At 36.4% G+C, this 22,598-nt stretch overlaps 1 protein-coding gene across 1 annotated transcript in view; it reads right to left on the reverse strand.

Moving 5' to 3' along the window:
• Positions 1-20,742: 20,742 nt before the first annotated feature.
• The window catches only part of LOC148029664 (non-structural maintenance of chromosomes element 4 homolog A-like), a 132,899-nt gene continuing 131,043 nt past the window's right edge, over positions 20,743-22,598 (reverse strand). The window contains exon 8 of the mRNA XM_087685931.1: positions 20,743-20,866. Within this exon, the coding sequence (XP_087542057.1) occupies positions 20,856-20,866 (11 nt within the window). The 3' untranslated portion in view covers positions 20,743-20,855. The remainder of the gene's footprint in view (positions 20,867-22,598) is intronic.

A 22,598-nucleotide genomic window follows, 5' to 3' on the forward strand; every position in this document is an offset into this window, starting at 1 on the left:
GAGTTCACCTTCAGCCCCCGTACACAAATCCCAATAACCTCAGCCAATCAAAAAGTTTTGTATCATGAACTTCCATAGAGCAATTTTTTTGTTGTCGAGCTTCTCACTGAAATTTTGAGTGATGTTATCAGTGCCTTGAGCATTTGCCATAGCTGCAAATTTAGTGCTCATTGAATGCCCTGACTCCCTACACACCCGTTAGGTGTTTATGATAGTTTCAGTTCAATAAGCTTTCACAACAAAAACCAATAGTAAATAGTGTATTTCAACTCATATGTATGTCAAATATATCCCCATTCATGTGGCAAAACATCTAGATGTAGTGGAATTCCAAATAGATAGCATGTGTTTGCATAGTAGACATGTAGGTATTCATGACTGTTGGGGGTAAAGGTGCCTCCGCCTAGCCGATTGTGTATTACTACATTGACAGTACCTACCATTGCATGCTGCATGTGGTGGGCACCCATCATCGTCACTTTATTCTTTATTCTTTTAGTGACAATTTGAATAAAGGAAGGCCCGGTCACACATTGTGATTGTTGGAGTTCCCATTTTGTGTCTCTCTCTTTCTTGCTCTTGATCTCCTGCCCCATAGCTCTTCCACCCAAGATTCAATCCTTCTCACCTTTCAAGTGGTATTAGAGCATGGTTGCTTGAGCATTCTGACTTGGTTTGTGGTGTCTTCAGCTTCCTATTGAATACGTATACTCATTAGGTCTCCTTCTCGGTAGCCATAGCCAACTCTCTTGAGCTCCTATCACTCCCCGGCTTCTTGAGCACCTATCCGGCCCCTTTGGGCACCCTCAGGGCATTGCATCAGAGGTATTTCTCCATTTGATTCAAGGTTTCATGCTGGTTACATGTCTAAAGGCTTGAGCAGAAGAAGAGGCTAGTACCATTGTATCTTGCTGGTTCCATATCTTGATATAGGCCTTTATGGGGCACCTTAGGCTTGTTGTGTGCCTTCTTTGGCACCCCCTTGAACTTCCTACCACCCTAACAACACAAAAACATGAGCAACAACCTCGTACAGACAATGTGAATTCATGCCAGTTTATGGCAGCCCATGGACAACTCATCCCTGTCATTGGCAGCTTCATTTGGGCACTATACACTTGGTTTATGCTTGGCATTTGATCCCGAGCCTTGGCATTGAGCATTGATGTGATCTACTTCAGGTTTGGGACTATTATACACAATTTACAAGTAGTCCACAGTAGTGCTACATTAGCATTTTATGTCTGGACCACTTTGGAATTGACATTGGTTCCCTGGTTGGTCTCGAATGCTAGGGGAATGTATGCCTATGATTTGAGATGATTTTGGGGCTGAATTTGCTCAGTCATTGATTGTTTTACACAGTCCATGTTATGTATCATGGTCATTTGATGCCCATTATGCCCGGTTGGTGCCTATACATATGTGAAAGTATGCATATGGTTTTGAGCTTGGATTGAGCCACCATTTTCTGAGTTTTGGACATTTATTTTCTACTGGAATATTTAGGGCTGAAGCTCATTTGCTTATGTTTGGATATACCTATTGGATTCGGGCTATGTCTTGGATGTATACATTGATGTAGTGACTATCAAGGATCAACATAGAGCTTGGATTTGCTCTTGGATCATTGGTTGAGCTTGAGCTCACTTCACATAGCATTTGGATCTCGATCTTTGATTTACTTATGGCATGTACTTTGCTTATGCCTGACCAGTCTTGACATGCTTGGCTTATGCCACTTATACATGCTAGTTACATTGTCTTGGAGTTGATTGCTACTACGGCTTACTTGGGCTTGGTCTAGAGCTTACTTTGGCTATTTCTTGGCTTGCAAGAGTTATAGTTTGGATGTACTTGATGTCTATGGATGCTATATACGGATGCTACACTGCCTATATGCTCGTGAGGTCTTATTGATGCTTGATCTTGGATCTTCTAGTACTGGGGCTATTATATGCCCTTGTTGAGCTTCTTTGCTTGATATTTACAGATTTTGTGCCAGTGGGAGCATCTTTGGATGCTTGACAGACATTGAGCAGGTGGTTTATGCTACTTGAGCATTCAAACACTTGTTGAGACTGGGATCTTCACTTGGATGTTGTATGGCTGATATGCCGTGGTCCTCATAGATGTACTTGGGCTGATTTGGGCTTTGCACTCCTTGAGCATACACCTATTTGTGTTAGGTCTTGCCAGTGTTGTGTACACTTTGTCCTATTACACAATGGGTGTGCCGGCTTATTGAGGATTCATTTGTCATGCTTGGATATTTTCTTGATGTCTGTATGTTTGTCACATGATGTTGATTTATGCTTGCTTGATGCTAGTTATACTTTGACAATCAGTGGTTGACTTAGTGCATTCATTTTGCCTACAGTTTGCTCTCATTGTACTTGGCTATAATTTATTACAACAAGGAGTTATGCATGGGCTGTGATGTATTTTTCATGCTAAATCATCTTGATTTTATGTAATTTTGATGGTATTGATGGGTATCATCATTAGCTATCAGTTCGTGGTCACTTTGCCTTAGTTTTGGTGGTATTTTGACTATTTATAGTAGAAAACAACAAACAATTTTGAGCTATTTGCACCATTTTGGACTACAATATGGCATCTTCTTCCATTGATAGTGCTATCTTCAACATCACTAAGCTTGATGGTATGAATTATGCCTATTGGAAGAGCCAAGTTTGGCAGGTATTGGTGCAGAAATCACAGATCAAACCACTAAGGTTGCATGGAGAGCAGCCTGAAACTATGATTGATGATGAATGGATGGAGCTTGATGAGTTATGCAAGTCCACCCTCATGTTGTCTCTCATTGAATAGGTGCATTACAATGTGGTTGAGGAAGCACATAGTGCTTGGCAACTTTGGGATAAGATCAAGAATCTCTATGACAAGAAAAGTCTAGCAAGTCAGATGTATTGGCTGAAGCAACTTATGGACCTACGCATGAAAGATAATATGACGATGTCTGCTCATTTGATCCAGTTCCATGCTATTCTCAAGAACTTGACTTCGCAAGGCATTGCCTTCAATGATGAGGCTACTCCATTGTTTTTTCATGGGACTTTGAGTGAGTCATGGAATGTATTCCGCATTGCCTTATGTGCTCTTGCTACTACTTTGAACTTGCCTGATGTAGAGAGTGCTCTTCTGCAAGAAGAGATCAACCGTAAGAACTTGGATGCCTCTTGTGTTTCACATGCTTTGACTATTAGAGGCAGAGATGGTAATGGAAAGAATGATCGTGGGAATGGCCGTGGTAGAGACTCGCAGAAATCTAGGTCTAAGTCACGTGGTAAGTCATGCAGCAAGTCTCTTGGGAGAAATGCTAATGTGACATGTCATCATTGTGGCAAGAAGGGTCATATATGCCCACAATGTCATGAGTTGCACAATGAGAAGCGCAAAGAGAAGGGGAAAGACAAAGTACAAGAAAAGTCCTCTTATCGTAGCATTGTGCCTATGAAATCCAATGTGAAAATCGAGGAGATAAATGTCATGTTGATTGATAACTCTAATGGGGAGTATATACTTGCAGCTAGTTCTTGTGATACTATGCCGTTAATCATTCTATGTATGCACAGTGCTGGCTTTTGGATTATGGTGCTTCATTTCATGTTACACCATGCTGTGAGTGGTTTCATTCTCCTTGAAGGGAATGAAAATGCTTTCAGATTTTTGCAGTACTTACTGCCCCTTGACTATGCATACTTCGTGTGAGCATTGCCTTTATGGCAGGTAGACTAGGAATATGCATAAGTCTGCTAGGACACACATGAGTGAGCCCTTGGCATTGGTACATATGGATGTCTATGGGCCTATGCCCTATCAGTCTATGGGTGGTGAAAAGTATTTTGTGATGTTTATTGATTATCTTTTGCGTAAAGTATGGGCTTATCCCATTAAGCCTAAGTTAGATGTCTTGGCTATGTTTTAGAGATGGCTTGCATTGGTTGAGAACCAAACTATGAAATGCCTTAGGACTGACAATGGGGGAGAATATGTGTCATGTGCCTTTGAGAAGCTATGTGATGAGAGGGGCATTAAGCTTCAATTGACTGCCCCCATACCCCAACCCAGAATGGTTTGGCTGAGCAGATGAATAGAACCATCCAAGAGCATGTACGCAGTATGCTTAGCCATGCATGCCTACCACAGAGCTTTTGGGCTGAGGCAGTCAGTATAGCTGTGCATATCATAAATAGATCACCTTCCAGTGGTTTGGAATTCTAGGTTGCAAAGGAGGTATGAACTAGGAAACCTTCATCTTATGTGCATCTACGTGTCTTTGGATGTGAGGCATTCTGCCATGTGCCCAAGGACAAGCATAGTAAGTGGATCCTAAAAGTGTTAAATGCATTTTCCTTGGCTATGGAGATGCAAGTGAGATGGGTTACCGCCTTTGGGATCCGCAGCACAGAAAGTCATTTGCAATCACGATATAGTCTTCCATGAAGACAAGATGCATAGGCAGCTTGAGAGGGTGGTAGAGATACATAGGGTTATATTCCAGGAGGAGCCACATGCTCCTACACGACTAGTTGGATAGCTTGTAGCAGCAGTTGGTACACATGGCCAGGGTATTGGACATGATGCTGGACATGGAGCTTGCAGTGCAACAATCTACTAGAGCTAGATGTTCGCCTGATAGATTTAAGCCCTTGATGCATTATGTCTTGGTTATAGATGCAGGAGAGCCTCTTACCTATGATGAGGCTATGCACAGGGGTGATAGTCACTCCTAGGAGAGGGGTATGTAGTCTGAGATGGACTCTATGCATAAGAAGATGACTTGGGATTTGGTTGCATTGCCTAATGGCAAGAAGGCTTTGTCATGCAAATGGGTGTACAAGCTAAAAAGTACCCCTGGGCATCCCAAGCTAGCTTATAAGGCAAGACTTGTTGCTAAGGGTTTTAACAGAAGTATGGAGTTGACTTTGATGAATTCTTTTCTCCTGTGGTCAAGATGACCACCCTATGCTTGGTTTTGGCCTTAGTTGTGCAGCTTCACTTGGACATGTATAAGATGAATGTCAAGACTGCATTCTTGCATGGGGATTTGCATGATGAGATTTACATGGAGCAACCCAAGGGCTTTGTAGAACCTGGCAGGGAGCACCTAGTGTGCAAGTTGAAGAAAAGTCTTTATGGCTTGAAGTAGGCACCTAGGGAGTGGTATCATAAGTTTGATGCCTTTATGTAGTTATAGGGCTACATTAGGAGTGCTATGGATTCGTGTCTTTACATGAAGACAGCTCGTGATGGCTCATTGCTTATTTTGGTACTTTATGTAGATGATATGCTAATAGTTGGGAAAGCTCATGATGAGATGGATGCTCTTAAATCAGCTAAAGAAGAGCTTTGAGATGAAGGATTTGGGACAGGCCTCTCACATTCTTGGTATGTGTATTAAGCACGATAGGCATCAGGGAATACTCTACCTCTCCCAGAGGGAGTAAATTTATAAAGTCCTTGAACGTTTTCGCATGCAAGATGTGAAGCTTATTGGTTGTCCATTACCTTCTTATGTGAAGGTCTCATAGCCGATTGTCCATAGACAGATGAGCAGAGGATCGAGATGACCACGTTTCCTTATGCATCAGCCGTGGGAAGTTTGATGTATGCCATGATAGCCACTTGTCTAGATATTACCTTTGCAGTTGGTGTTGTGGCACGCTATATGGCTACACTTGGCAAGAAGCATTGGGATGCTATGAAGGGTATCATGAGATACTTGAAGGGCACAATAGATATGTCTATTTGCTATGGTAGTCAAGATACAGGAGTTGTGGGGTATACATACTTTGATTATGTAGGACATGCAGATAGTAAGAAGTCCACTTCTGGTTATGTATTCACCTATGCTGGAGGTGCTATCTCTTGGATGTCTAGGGTTCAGAAGTGTATGACTCTCTCTACCACTGAGGCCAAGTATGTTTTAGCCATTGAGGCTTGCAAGGAGGCCATATGGTTGGGCCATTTGGTTGATGACCTTGGAATTGATTCTATATCTACGCTGCATTCAGATTCTATGAGTGCTATTCAGTTAGCCAAGAATCTGGTCTTCCATGTGAAGACGAAACACATTGAGGTGAGGTATCACTTCACATGTGGAGTTGTGGAGGAAAAGTCTGTTGACCTTGCCAAGATCTCCACTGACAAAAATCCTGCAAATTTTCTCATGAAAAGCCTTACTACTAAGTGCTTTGCCTTCCTCAGGAGATTGATGGGCATTGGATGAGATGATGTTTTTCCTCATTCTATTGTACATGTGTACATTACATTGTCTTTTCTTTTTCTTTTCACTCCTTATTGGGGTAGATTCTCCTTTAAGTGGGAGGTTGTTGGGGGTAAAGGCACCTCTGCCTAGCCGCCCATGTATTACTACACTGACAATACCCACCACAGCACACTGCAGGTGGTGAGCGCCCGTCACCGTCACTTTATTATTTGTTCTTTTAGTGACAGTTTAAATAAAGGAAGGCCCGGTCACACATTCTGACTATTGGAGTTCCCATTTTGTGTCTCTCTCTTTCTTGCTCTTGCTCTCTTGCCACAGCTCTTCCAAGCAAGCTTCAATCCTTCAATCCTTTCAATGGCAATCAATGATAGAAAATAGTCTATCTATAGCTAGCAGTGTTTTCTCTGTTAAGAGTATTCAGACTTCAAAATAGCCCCAAAACATCTCATATAGTTGCCACTCTATGTAGGAGTTGATACATGTCCAATCAGTCAGAATAGATTGCATATATGTCAAGTGAAGATGATAGGTATCCTTCCTGTAGACAATAACTAGTCAATACCTTGGTATAACCAGCAACAAATCAGTCCAAAATTTGGGCTTTTAGCACTCACAGTATCCCAAAAATCATCTACCACTCAAGTGGCAAGCATTTTTTAGTAGCAAATAAGCATCATAGATACTTCAACCCTGTAGGTATACTGTTTTCAAATTCATGACAACAACCAATTCACTGTTTTCAGCCTGCAAATAAGCTAAAAAATTGAGTATTTAACACTCCAATATCATGCACATGTATACATAAGTGTTACTATAACACTTTCCAAGAATCTAGGATGATTGTTTGCATCGTTCTCAAGTATTTCTTGATTAAACAATGCCCTGTTTTAGTGTTGGAAATTCCAAGACAGATTTCACACTGCATTCTTGATAGATTTCAGTTTGGGTGTTGAAATCTTCAAAGCCATGCCAAAATAAATGAGAGTAAAGGCATATACATTGCCAAGCATCAATAGATATCAATAGAGGTCAATATAGCTCCCAATGAGCTACAATCAAGTAGATGTATGCCATCTTTGAATAATTAACAACATACTTGCTTTATTTTCTAGTCAATGTTTGATTCAAACATCCCACAAACGAGTTGAGAACCAAGATACCAATGCTATGAAGCTTTCATCCTTGACAAGTTGTTTATCAATAATAGAGTGTGTTTATGGCTGTCAATGTCTGTGTTGGAGTAAGGAAAAGATGACTAGAAAACTGGTGCAATCTATGCAGGTCACTTTTTTTACCTTGCCATAGTTTTTTCCCTCAATGCTTATGCAACAGAGCTCATTCAAGCGACATAGAACCCCTCTAGGAAGCCTCAATAGGTTGTGAATACCATGTTCAAGATTCAAAGGGAGAGAGAGACAAAGACATGCAGTTGTAAACAGAGAATTGTGAACTCTCATTGTTCTCTACTTCTTGTTATTCCATAATGCTTACTAAAGTCTAATCACACATAGCTGAAAACACACTAGGTCACTAACTGATCGTACCACTACCTATGGTTGAGTCTGAATGACTCAGTTATTACAACACACATGGAGAGTGACAACTAAGAGGACAACTGTCTAGATAAGATCGGTCATGTTGGTGACTGATCATGAGCTTGATTCTCAACATCGTCTCCTGTACACACATATTCCTTCTTTTCATGAACCATGTCTATAAACCAATCACCATGAGGTGTCATGTGATTTGAGGCTCTAGAATCAATGTACCAGATATTATTTGTTTTGTTCTCCTTAGTAGCACGGTTCTAAACATATGTCATGGAAAACAATCTGTCAGTGGATACATCCTCTGTATGACTCAATGATGCATAGTGTCCCTATTGTTTGCCTTTCTAGTTAGGTTGCTTTTTCCAGCACTCATTGGCAATGTGGCCATACTTGCAACAATAAAATCATTATCTTTATTCAGATTTCCAATGAGTATGCTGTGGCTACCAAGATCCTCTACCCCTAGGGTTGGATCTCCCCCTTGCTCTAAAATGTCCACCACATCTTGCATTCTGATCATGCTGAGTATTACTACTATGAGATGCATTTTGCTGTGTTCCTCTTCCACAAGCAAACCCTATTCCACTGCTACCATGACCTTGTTGATTAGAATAGAACACTACATCTTTGCTTTTAAAGCTACTTGACCTAGTAGCTAACCCCAATTTGACTTCTTCATGTATGAGCAATGACATAAGCTCATTAAGATCTGGCATCTTAGCACACATTGATATAGAGGTATCAAAAGATTTGTACTTAGGTCCTAAACCATTTAGGGTAATAGCCACTAAATCCTCATCAGCAACATCAATTCCAACTAGAGCAAGCTAATCTGCAATGGTCTTAATTTTGATCACATAGTCCTGCATGCATCGACCTTTCCTCACCATATTGTTAAACTTTTGCTTTAGCTAGATTTTGCGAGCACTAGTGGTAGTGCCATAATATTGCATCAAAATATTCCAAGCATCCTCTGGTGACTTGTAGTTCATTATCTGCATGACCATTGCATTAGAGATACACAAGGACAACCATTGCAACACCCTTCGAGCTCTTTCCATCTGTGCTTGATGTGCCCGTCTCTGTTCAACAGTAGGATTTTTGTCAGGAAGCTCAGGTTCATAGCTTCAACACCTGTGACTAAATCCCAATAACCCTTTCCAATCAAGAAGTTCTCCATCCAAAACATCCAAATAGCATAGTTATTGCTATCGAGTTTGTCACCCGCTATATGAGGTATATTATCTATTCTCTCTACATTTTCCATGTTTGTAACACAATGTATTCACTGTGCAGTAATAAAAATTGTCCATGCTTGACTTCCTGTAGACTAAGTAATTTTTCAGAGACAGGGTGCTCGTAAACACTCCAATCAATCCAATAAATATGAAGACAAGTTGTCTGCAATATCAACTATGAGTGACCAACAACAAGTTCTCTGCTAAATTTTGAATGTTCTCTATTCAGAAAACCCTTAAAGCATTCCGAACATATGCCTTTTCATTTGGAAGTTCACAAACATTTCTATGAGTATGAAGACTTTCTTACACAACATGTAGCAACCAAGAAGGTTCTTACAATTGCAACCAGCCAAGTACCTCTATTCTACCATCAATAAATCAACCCAAAATTGAGCATTAAAACCTTTCACTATTCCTCAAGACACCCATAGTCCATGTAGTAAGGTCCAAGCATTAGATGACATCAACATGTAGTTCAATGTGCTTGTAGCATCAAACCAAAGCTGGTACATTTCCAAGACTGAGTTCAAGACAATTCCAGATCTGTAAATGTACCGAAGCTAGTACATTTCCAAGACCGAGTTCAAGACAATTCCAGATCTGTGAATGCATTTAGATCTTTGAAGTTTGGACTTCTACTCATGCTTAAGTACAAGATCTTGAAGGAATTTACAAATTCCAATCATTTCATGTTGATTTAGTATGTCCTTCTTGTGTATTCAAAGATTGAGATGCATCTTACTGCATTCAGGAATAGGTTGCAATCAATTGCCTGTCATAGTGTAAGACTTACTTCATCATTCGGCCGACAAGTACAACTCCAGACTTGGAAATCCAATGCTCATAACCATTCATAAACCATCCACTAATCATGTGGCATCATCCAAGTATTCATGGCCAACAACTCAAGCTTTGCTGAAGGATCTCCAAACATTGCAAACAAGTAAATTGACAAGGCAAGTATCTTCCTTAGGAAATTTTAAGCTTCTAAATTCTCGAAAGAGAATCACATTGACTTTTTTAGTTACTTCTTGAATTAAGGTTTGTACTTCACTTTGTTATGTTGGCCAATTGAGTCAATTCAAATATCCTAGGCATCTAATGGTTATGTACACCATTCAATAATTTCAACTTAACTAATAACAAGTGGGACTTTCTCTATCGAAGAGGATACTTCTATTCAACGAATTTAATGATCTACTTTTGACTATCTCAATTGACTTTTCCCTATGTTCACATGATTCATAAATGTCAATAAAAATATTTTTGATGCAATTGATTGGTTTAAAATTTATTGTGGATTTTTCTAATGGATCTTTTTAAATCAAAAATTTATTGTGCACTTTACTTACATGCAGCTAAAAGTAAGAGTTTATTCAATGCATTATGATGTCGTGCAATTTATCCTACCTTTCAAAAATTTATAATCTAAATTAATAATTCCTACTTTATTCTAGCATTCTTTTCTTATTGAATTCTCATTTTGCATATTTGTTAAATTACAGATTTATCATTGGAATTTGAAATATCTTTTATTTATGTTCTTAATCCTTGAATGTTAAACTACGAAAGGAACCTGGGATCATGTTGGGAGAGATGGCACATTGTCCATGCTTGTGGTTCCATTGCAATTCCTGTGCTCCCCACTCTAGAGTATCGTATCTTTGGGCCATCATCATGAATTGGGAGTCCTTGTATGCTAGCCTACCAAGCTTTGTCGATCTTGAAGGGTATGATTGGGAGCTGAGCTCTTGTAGAGACGAGGGAAACATTCATGATCAAAGTTTGGTTGAAGGAAATAGTTCCGGACTTATAGTCATGATTCTCTTCTTTGCAACTCTCCTCTTCTCTTTCCTTACTACTCCCTCTCTTCCTACTTCTCCTAGTCTCCCTCTCTTCCTCTTCTCTCTTTCCTACTTCTCCTAGTCAAAGGAAATAGTTCTGGAAGGACTGATAGTCATGATCCTCTTCTTTGCAACTCTCCTCTTATCTTTCCTTACTACTCCCTCTCTTCCTCTTCTCTCTTCCTACTTCTCCTAGTCTTTTTCTTCTTTTATCCTTCCTTTCCTCCTCCCCTCATCTCTTCTTATCTCTCCTTCCTACCTTCTCCTTTTGCTCCTCTTGTCCTTGTCCTTCTTTTTAATAAGGATCAAACTAATTTTCCATAGAATTTAAAATAAATGTAAACTTTCCAATGTAATAATTTAGTACTTTCCATCGAGCTACTAAAATCCAACTCATAAATTGAGTTTAACTTTGTGCATGTGAATGCAATTTAATGGAATTAAGGAATCTAAACTAAAAATTTAATCAATTTGGAAAAAATATGAAAAAACAACTTATTATTTATCACATGATTCTCACTAACTATAAATGCAATGTGTGAATCTATAAGAATATTACTTTCTTAACTTACTTTTAAAACTTTGGTAATAAAATATTATTTTTATTAACTTTTTAATGGCATTACTAAATAAAAAATTATTTAAGAGTTTAATAATTTCAAAATATTTTGATAGATTATAAGGTCAACATATAAATTTTTCTTATATTTTTAAATATTTTTAATTACTTTCTTAATAAAAGTATATCTCTAATTACTAATTTTATTGTAAGTATAGGTTATTTTATTTTTAAGGTCTATTTTAATTATTACTTAATTAACTATAAATTTAAATATAATTTAATGTATTATCAACTTTAAACTATTATTTTTTAAAAAATAAGCATAATTTCAACTACACCTCTATTTTTAGAAGTTATCAATAATTAAAATTCTAGTAAAAATAAGATTAAGAGAATTTCTACAAATTAAATTTGAACAACATGAATTATTCATGAAAATAAAATAATATACATTGACCATGTTCTCAACGTTTTGGTTGGTTGATAGTCCTATCACATCAACGTGCTTGCTTAGGCCATGGCGGGTAGGAAAAAGTGATAGAAAAGAAGGGCTTTGAAGGTAGGTTGTCGACGCACAAACATGCAATATCTCCTTCTCGTAGAATTTCCCTCTTGTCTCGATGATTCTCATTGATTCTCACCCTTACTCTCTCAAGAGTGCTCTCCTCGTTGTTGTGTGTTGAAATTATTGAGGGGCGCCCCTTGTTTAAATAGTTTTCTTTGGGTGGTGGGGGGGTGAAAGAGACGCACGCATCATGTTGCACCATTAGAGTGGCCCTCCCATTAACTATAGAGGCGTCGCAATTTGGTGGTCCCCTTTGCGCCCCTTATAGCCTTATATTAAGGCTTTTTTCTTTTCTTTTCTCTCTTTTCTCATATGTGTGTGTGTATTATTATTATTATTATTATTAAAATACATAACTCAAAATTCTAAGTAAAAGGTAAAAAAAACTTAAAATCTACTTTTTTTTGAAATATATTAATGATCCTTTAGACATTAAAATTTTATTAAAAATAAAGAGTATTTTTATAATTTTGGAGAATTAATCATAATTTGAAAAAAAATAATAATTGAAAAATTAATAATACATAATTATAATTTATAAAAATAACAATAAAAATAAAAACTTAATAATGAATATAAATAGTTTAATTTAATTTTTAAAAATATAAGTACATTGTGATAATTTTTTTAAATTTAATTAAATAAAGTTTAAAATAATTTAAGCTCCTACAAGGGTGTATGAATATAAATAAGTGTAAAAGTTCATGGGGACAAGGGATTGAGAGGGTAAAAATGCATAGTTGCTCAAAGAAAAATTAGATATATTACATTCTCTTCCCCTTAGAGAAATCTAGATGTCCTCATCTCAAGAGAAACTTGAGGTAATCTCTATAGAGAATGGATTCTTCAATCTAGGTCGCATATTTTTTTGGGAAGTCCTTCCACTGGATTAGGTATTTCCATAAGGTACATTTATTAAAGGCTTTTTCCTAATATCTAGAATTCTCTCAAGTTGGACTTCAATGATCACTTGAGTTTGCATTACAATTTTCTCATCATTGAGGACATACTCAAAGTTGGAAACATAGGATTTCAATGGGCTTACATGGAATACATTATGGATCTTTAGATGAGGAGATAAGGCTAGCTTGTAGGCATGTTTTCCAAGTCATTTTATGATCTTGTATAGCCCACAATATAATTGTGGACTAAGTTTCTTGAAATATCCAAGAGACAAGAAACTCTTCTTGGGTCGACCCTTACGAAGACCTTGTTGCCTTCCTTAAAGATTCGATCTGTCCTTTTTGGGTCTGTATAGGTCTTCTATCAATCCTAGGTGCTTTTATGTCTTGACAGATTGCCTTGACTTGTTTCTACATGTCATTGAGTATCCCTTTTTAGGCTTCAACCTTTATGGTAGGGTCTGAGAAATTTAGAGGAGGTAAGCACTCTTGCTCCTATAATACTTGAAATGGTGTCATCTTAATGCTTTGTTTCAATGAAGCATTATAAACATATTCTACCAATGGGTAACTTATGGAATCACTTAAGTGTAAGGAAGGTTTTTTTTTTTCAAAAAGTGCATAAGTATATACATTAGGGTAGACCCACATTAATTTTCCCCTCTAACCTTAAAATTAAGGAGGGGAGTGTGGGGGAAGGGAATGGGGTCTTTTAAAACAGTGCATAAGCATATACATTAGAATAGACCCCCATTAATTTCCCCCTCCAACCTTAAATGTAAGGAGGGGGTGTGGAGGGAGGGAGGGGAGGTGGTAATTGCATAAAGGTTTCTATACTTAACATAGCCCTTTCTTTCAATTTTTAGGAGCTTATATATTGACAAATTCATAGGCATCATCATTTGTTGTACATTGTATCATTATTAACCTACCCTTGGCCTCAATGATTCATATCAAAGAAGGCATAAGATCATATCTTATTAACATTGTGACATATAATTTATGATAGAAATATTCTGGTCTTTTAAGCTTAGTCAATATGATAAATTCAATAGAATAAAAAATATTATATATAAGAAAGGGGACACACAATAATTTTTTTGATACATCATATATAAGGATAAAAAGGAGAGTCATATGAATCTTGTATGAGTCATAGATAGATTTATGATTTTTCACTTGTAGGTTATGTGTTTCCTTTGAAAAAAGTGAACTCCTCATGTCTTAAAATATCCTCCAAGTCTTGATTGACCCTTTGAGTTTGCCTATCAGTTTGTGGGGGTGATAGATTGTGCTCAAGTATAGCTAGATTCCGATGGCCTAAAAGAGGCTAGTCCAAATTTTGGAGGTAAAGAGAGTGTCATGACATTGATTATCCCTTTTCACAGTCCATGTAGTCAAAATATCTCCTTGATGAATATCCTAGTGATGTCTGAAGCCTTATGAGTTCATTTGATGGAAATTGCATGAGCTATCTTAGTAAGCATATCCATAATCACTAGGATAGTATCATACCCTCCTTGCATAGTGGGTAGATCCACTATTAAATACATGCTTATATACTCCCACTTCATATGAGGAATATTGAGAGGGTGTAATTCACCAGGTAGCTTGACTCCTTTAGCCTTGATCCTTTGATAGCTCAAGCATTAGGCCACATATCTAAGGGTATCTACTTTCATTCCTAGCCAACAATAGCTTCTTCTAATTACATTTGGAGTCTTAGCATAACTTGGATGTTTAGGCATATGGTTGTCATGCGCTTTCCATAAAATTTTCTTCTTTAGCTCTCAAATTTTGGGTACATAAAGCCTTTGCTAATAGTATAACAGCTCACCTTGAAGAGAATAATTCTTGAACTTGGCCTTATCCTTTTCATCTCTAGATATTTTGGATCATCAGGGGCTTTAGCAATTATTGCATCCAAAATGGGATTGCTATGCTTTGAGATAAGACTTGCAAGGCTTCATTATCTTGAAGGATATTTAATTATTAGAGAATTCAAGAAGACTTTCTAACTGAGAGCATCAGCCACCACATTCTCTTTGCCACAATGATACCTAATCTCAAAGTCAAATTCTTGAAGGACTTCAATCCATCTTCTTTGCCTCATGTTGAGATTTATCTGAGTGAAGGTCCATTTTAAGCTCCCATAATCAGTGAACGAGTGTGAATCTATGACCAACTAGATAGTGGTGCCATAGTTTGAGAGCATGAATGACTTCTAGAAAATCCAAAGCATGCATAACATAATTCTTCTCGTATGGCTTAAGTTTCTAAGAAGAGTAGGCTCTGGGTTTACCTTACTGTGAAAGCACACAACCCATTGTCACAATGCTAGCATCAATGATGGATGACTTTGAATTCATGAGAGAAGTTGGGAAGCTTTAGTATAGGTACAATAGGGCTAGCCTCTCAACATCAATGAAATAGTAGCCACCATGCTAAGTTGATATCCTCTCCATATAATATCCATGAGAGTAATAATGACTTTCCAAGATACTCATGAAATCTTGCGACTAAGAGTCATGCCAGGATTCACTTTGGATATACATATGACAAGGTAAGTTAAATCAAATAATAATTCTTTACTAAATAATATTGCATATTAAAAAAGAAGAAAAAATCGTGTATTATTTTATTATTTACATACAAATACTCAAAATCCATATGGCACACAAGATCAACCATAGAAATTTTAAAGAAAAATAGTTTAATATTTGGGTGGCTCACTCATAATAGTCTAATATTTGGGTGGCTCACTCATAATATCTAAGGCTAAGTACTCAATAAGGAGACCGAGGAATCCCTCCATCTATTACTAGGAAGCACATGATCCATGAGCAAATACAACATAGTTGGATCAAATGACCCAATTAATCTAACTATAAACCCACTCGGCTCGAGTCATAGCCTTATCCTCATGATACTATACAAGAATCGAAGGACCAAGGCAAAAGGCAAAGAGTCTAACAATGTCAAGCCTCTCAGCCCAATGGATCCTCCACAACTCATACTCAAGATCGTCGATACAATCCCCTTGCATACAATTGTTAGTAGAAGTCCTATACCAACCCATATACTATGTCCACTAAGCAGGCGTGAAAGAACTAGTAGTGGGACGAAATATAGATTTAGCCCATCAACCAAAAAAGGTCCTTCTATAAGGATAGGCTACATTGCGAACCTAGCTACTATACCAAGGGGAAGGAACATCAGTCAAAATTCCTCTTGCACATGATATCAAAATATAAGAGAGTGTGTTTACATTTTTTCTATAAGTTTAAGTATTAAGTTCCTTTCAATTAGTGACATTAAAACAATCATTAGAATATTCACAACTTTATAAATATTATCCCCTTAATATTCTCTTAAGGTTATAGGTTAGTATATTGAGCCTCATATTTTATTCAACCCTAGGAATTTTCCTTTCGTTACAAAGTATCAATTAGACTAAATGTGTATTTTGGTTACGTATAAGCAATGATTTTGCTAGGCCCAACTATAAACACTCTAGGAGGACTCCTCTTTACATCAATGACCATAAGGGGATAGTTAGGGTTGCATTTCAATGCACTTAGTATTTATGACTTTAGTGAGTCATGATTACACATACTAATTTTGGTCAATCAACTAATTAGTTACACAAATAAGAGCTTTAGAGTCTTTGGTTTCAAACAACCAAAAAACTTCGATCAAAGTAAGTTCCTTAAGGATCTAGGCTCTCATTGCATTATTCTTAAAGTGCCTAACTTTATCAGCATTCACAGTAATTTCCATTTCACAAATTTCAACTTTCATCTTGGATTGTTGACTAATCCAATCCAAGGATAGATTTGAAAGTAACCAAGGAAATATCATTTCTAAATCGAAAATCATTGGATCCACAAGCTGGTAGTGTACATTGCTCGAAACACCCCATGGCTAAAGAGTCAGCTAAAGAATCCCTAGAGAAAATCATTGGATCCATAAGCTGGTGGTGTACATTGCTCGAAACACCTCATGGCTCAAGAGTTAATTAAAGAATCCCTAGAGAAAAAAGAAGTCCTAGCTTTAATTAGTTGTATACAAGTATTAAAATTTAAGGCAATATATTTATTTATTATTATGAAAATCAGTAACTACTAACTTAATGTCATATTTAATAGTGGAGCAAACTAAATTTCTGCTTTGATACTACATGAAATGTACGGTCAGGAGAGTAGTTTGGTAGTTGGCAAGGGACCTGGTCCTAGCTGTCACCATCCGTGCTAACTTCGAGCATGCAGATTAAGGCAACTAGGAATTCCTTAGGTCCATCTCATAAGCGAAGCATCCAACCTCATCCCACAAATAGAGTCTCTCTAGCAATAGCCTAACATTGAGCAAAGATGGTCACTATTCTATGAGCTGTCAAAGACTTGAGGTAGACAAGCACCCCACTTGGTTCAATGAGAGTGAGAAACAAGGGGAAGCTGTGCATCAATTCCTCTATCCATAAGGCATAGTCTCACACTAGCTCTCTAAAATAGTGTGTAGCTGGTTCTAAAAAGTCACCCTAAGAATAGTCATGCTTATTAGCCCATTCTTAAAATTTGGAAAAAAACATACGGCTAATTAGGTCCACCTAGCTATAGGATAATTTCGTAGGGAATACCTTTTACCCACTTCCCTCAATGTGGTGTATTTTAGTTACCTAAGTAAGCATACTATTTACACTACGAAACATATAAAAATAGCTTCCTTAATTAATCTTTATATAGGATTCATTGACACATTCTTATGTACAAATACCAAAGTAATTCTTTTGAAAAACAAAGTAGTTGGGCTATTCACCTTGAGCCTTCCGACACTAAACCATATTGGGCTTGTATAGCTTTTCTTTCCTACCTTAGGGCAGGCATCAAGATTATAATCTTAGACCAAAGCCCCATTGGTTTTCGCCCAATGTAAGGAAGGACCTTATATGGATGACCATATATACCTAAGTAGTGGTCAACTGCCTTGGATAGTTTATATATAACTCTGGGTGAAGAGTAATTAAGATGGCCCTGGGGATGGCATCATGCCTCAATTTGGTCTCAATTGGTTGAAGACATGGACATAATTAGAATCTTTTTTCATAATTAATTACAACCAGAATCAATCAAACAACTTATCAATAACCATTTCTTTCTAACAAGGAGCAAACTAATTTTCTATGTAATTTTTAATAAATTTAAACTTTTTAATATAATAATTTAGTGATTTTCATTCAAGGACTAAAATCCCACTCGTAAATTGAGTTTAACTCTATGCAAGTGAGTGAACTTTAATAGAACTAAAAAATCTAAAATAAATTTTGGATTAACTTGAAAAAATATAAAAGAACAAGTTACTCTATATTGCACGATTCTCACAAACTATCAAAAATATAAATGCTATGTGTAAATCTATAAAAATATTATTTTTAAAATGTGATTTTTAATCTAGGGTGATAAGAATATTAATTTTATCAACTATTTAATGACATTACTAAATTTAAAAAAATCTAAGATTTTAATCATTTGAAATTAAAAAGTTTAGATTTGTAAATAGATTATACTATTATTTTTAAAATAGATCTAAGTAATTATAACTAATTTGCTAAGAAAAGTAAAATTTAAAGCTAATTTTATATATTTTAAAATTAAATTATTAATTTTAAAAATGAATATAGTTTCAATTATACTTCTAATTTTAAAAGTTATCGATAATTAAAAATATGATAGAGATAAGGTAAGGAGAATTTCTATGAATAAATTTGAAAAATACGAAATATTTACAAAAATAAAGTAATATACATAAATTGTATTTACAATCACATTCTTAGCATTTTGGTTGATCGATGGTCCTGCTACATCAATATGCTTGCATGGGGCCATGGTAAGTAGAAGAAAGAGAGAGAAAAAGGGCTTCAAAGGTAGGGTGCCAACGCATAAATAGGTGATGTCTCCTTCTCGTAGAATTTTCCTCATCTCTCGACGATTCTCTCATGTTGACTCACTTTCACTCTCTCAAGAGTAGTCTCCTCGTCATTGTGTGTGAAGAGGGGCCCTACTTTAAATAGTTTTTAAAAAGGTAGAAGTGGAAGATGACACTTCATCTTTATTTTATTTTTTAGTAGGGAGAAGACACATTTTATTTTATTACTAAGAATGAGTTTTTCTTTTTTTGTGTTATGTTTAGAGAGAAGAAAAATATCTATTAATCTTAAGACAAAATTTTTAACTTCTTTTTTTATTTTAAAACAAAAGGGGGGAGGGGGGAACATTATATTGGCACTGTTAAAGTAGGGATATTTATTGAATGTGAAGGCAAGGGGTGCCATAATCTCATAGGCTATGTACCCCCCCCCCCCCCCCTTATATATATATATATATATATATATATATATATATATATATATATATATATATATATATATATATATATATATATATATTACACACACACACACACACACACACACACATTATAAATGAAACAAAATTTTAGGATCTACAAGAATCTAGAATAAAATCTAGGATTATCAATGACCCTTGGGACATTAAAAACTTTTACAAAATTTATTTAAAAATGGGAATAATTCCTAATAATTTAAAAATGATAATAAATTGAGATAAATTAGAAAAATTATTGGTAAAATGAAATTCAAAAAGTCTTGGATGGCTAGGAAAATAAAGTGCTTAAGTTGAAAAAAGAGTTGAAGCAATGTAAAGATAATCTTCAACATAAGGAATAAGAAATTATAAAGGAGGTATAAAGAGAATTGCCCAAGGAGGAGAAGAATGCATCATTGAAAGCACCATTGGAGCAAGTGGAGAAGGACAAGAACATTCTAGAAGTGAAGTTACAAAAACACAAGCAAACTTGCATGGGCTATAAGGAAAATAAAACATTGACCACTACAAATGTTATCGGTACGAATGAACAAGGGAGCACTAAAGAGACATGTGTAAGCATTGAGGTTAGTAATATCCCATTAGTAGACTATTTTGATTTACTATATCCCTTGATATTGTCTATGTTTCTTTTTTAAAAACTTTTTTGATTGCCATTTGGTCTTCTGAAGGCATTTTTAAAACACAAACATCTTATTGCCATTTTGAGAGACCATTAAGCAGTCCACCTTACTATGTAAAATGAGGTTCTTCTATAAATCCTTAATAGTTTATTGGTGGAAAAAGTTAAAATAGTACTCCATCAAGTGTGGGCATAACTTTCAAGGTGAAGAGCTACATAATAAATCTTTGATTCAATGCTCTTAAGGTAGAGTGTAAAGTACATTTCAAGTTTATTGATCCATTCTTTCCATTCCATAGGTGAAGAATTGTCACCTGTTGATTTTCTATTTATACTCCCTAATATTGTAAGATGCTTTCCACATGATTGTTGTTTCTAAGACTCTTTGTGGTGTGCAAATCGAATGTTGTATGTGTATGTAGCGAGCGTCGAAAGGTCCCCAAGATCAAAGAACTCTACTTTAAGCTCAAAAATCAAGATAATAGACTTGCATGATACAAGGCAAAAAGACCAGTTGGATATAATCTCCCCCCATGCCTTGTGTGAGTGCTCCACGAAGCATGTATTTATAAATTAATTCATCCCAAAGCTTAAAAATAGTCCAAATTTACAATTAGCATGCTTTAGCTTTTGTATTTGCTTTTGTCCAAATAAAGAATAAAGCAGTTGGGCGGTCCAAGAGTCGCACAATGCCCAAATACAATGTCCAATAATGAATATTTAAATCCTGTGCCTATGCACATTTAAAATAATAGATATATGTCAAACACTTCAATAAGTAAGCGTGCCTAAATAAATATATGTGCCATGCCTTTAATGATAAGACGCACCCCCATAAAAAATGACAATTTCTTTTAAGTAACTTGAATACACGCTATTGTCCAGTGCTTCTCAACGTCATCGTCACCTGCTCTACACATCAACTGAAGCATTCATAATTGTTAGAAAATAATAAAATTAAACCGACAAAAGTGAATACCTATCAATCTTCAACTACAAAATAAATAAATAGGTTGGAACTCTATCCTAACCTTAATTTAATACGAGTGCGCACTCTAAACTCATAAACGTCCATTAATTTAAATATGTATTTTGCAGAAACACCCACTATGGAATCACCCACTTGCACAAAGAATCCACTTTGTGTACGAGCCCCGGCAACTAAATATGCCTCCTCGTCAACTTTTTGCACAAAGAATCCACTTTGTGTACGAGCCCCGGCAAATAAATATAGTTTTACGGAATCCACCACAAAATCTCACGGAATCCACCATGGAATATGCCTTCTGGCATCACTTTGATCCACGAATTTTGCTTGTCATAGGGTTGCCCATTGTGATTGCTACCAAACCATTGAGGAGAGGATTGAGCAATGCCATGATTTGAGGGTCTTTCAAGTGATTGGTGCTCTCTCAGTACTTGATCATGCACAAGTCTTCTTGCATCATGTCTATCTTCAAGGTTCATATCCACTCTTCTTGGTATAATAGTGGGCTGAGTATAGGACTTATAAATGGAATCACTCCCATGTTCATCATCTTAAACTCTAGTGTCCTCTTCATGCCTAGAGTCATTCTTTTGATTGAATTAAGGCCTAGAATTATTCATAGGGTTGATATGTCTCTAATTTTAGAAGGTTCTCTCTTCTAAAAAATAGTTAGGTCAAGAAGTGGAGTGGGATATAGATCATTTGGATGTGGAATGGTACCAACAATAGGTTGATTTTCCTTCACCTTACTGCCCAAACCCTCCGCGGTATTTTTTGGCCCTTTTTTTGATTGTTTTATCATCTTTCTTATCCTCTACATAGATGTGCCCTACATTTCCTGAAATAACAATCTGATCTTATGCTCTTGTTTGTTCCTTTGAACTAGCCACTTTTCCTTTTTATGGCCCTCAGTTCTAAGCCACAGTTCTTGAGTGATTTACGTGATTAGGACATGTTTCCATGTGAACGTGCCCCTTTTTGCACCGAAACTGCAATTTGATATGATAGCCATGATTCTTCCCTTTTCTTGGACACTTTTTGTTTTTACAGTCCTTTTTTATGCATGCATTGGCCGTTATTTATTTTTGCGTATTGTTGAGTTTATTTTCATGCAATTTCTTTGTTTTTTCCATGTGAGCATACTCTTTCTCGTTGAAATGGCATTCTATTTGGATAGTCTTGAGCTATTATTCCTCCCGAACATCTTTTTCTTATTTTCGCCCCCTTATTCTGACCATCTGATTTTTTATTATTGGTTTTCAATTGTGTTTCCTTACGCATGCTTGCCTCTTTTTCCATTTGAACATGCCTTTCTTCCACTCAAATCACATTTTATCTTGATAGCCATGTTTTCACCATTCCTCGAATATATTTCCTTTCTGTTGCTCCTTGTTCCGACTTGTGGATTGTTTGGAATTAATTTGTGTTTGGATTTTTGGGTGTGTTTTTACATTTTTCCATACGAACCACCCCATTTGCCATTGGACCTATGTTTCAACTTGATAGTCCTCTCCAATTTGTCTACCCAATTTTCCTTCTTGTTGTTTTCCATTCCGACTTTCCAAATTTTTGTTATTAATTTTTGTTTGTTTTTTTCCATTTTTTCCATGCAACCCTATTATGACTCCTCATTATGGATAATTTTCTTTTTTCCACACTTTGTTTTG

Source organism: Lygodium microphyllum, chromosome 10, assembly GCF_053477565.2.
Source record: "Lygodium microphyllum isolate KBCC chromosome 10, Lygodium_microphyllum_v1.1.10, whole genome shotgun sequence".
Taxonomy (NCBI): domain Eukaryota; kingdom Viridiplantae; phylum Streptophyta; class Polypodiopsida; order Schizaeales; family Lygodiaceae; genus Lygodium; species Lygodium microphyllum.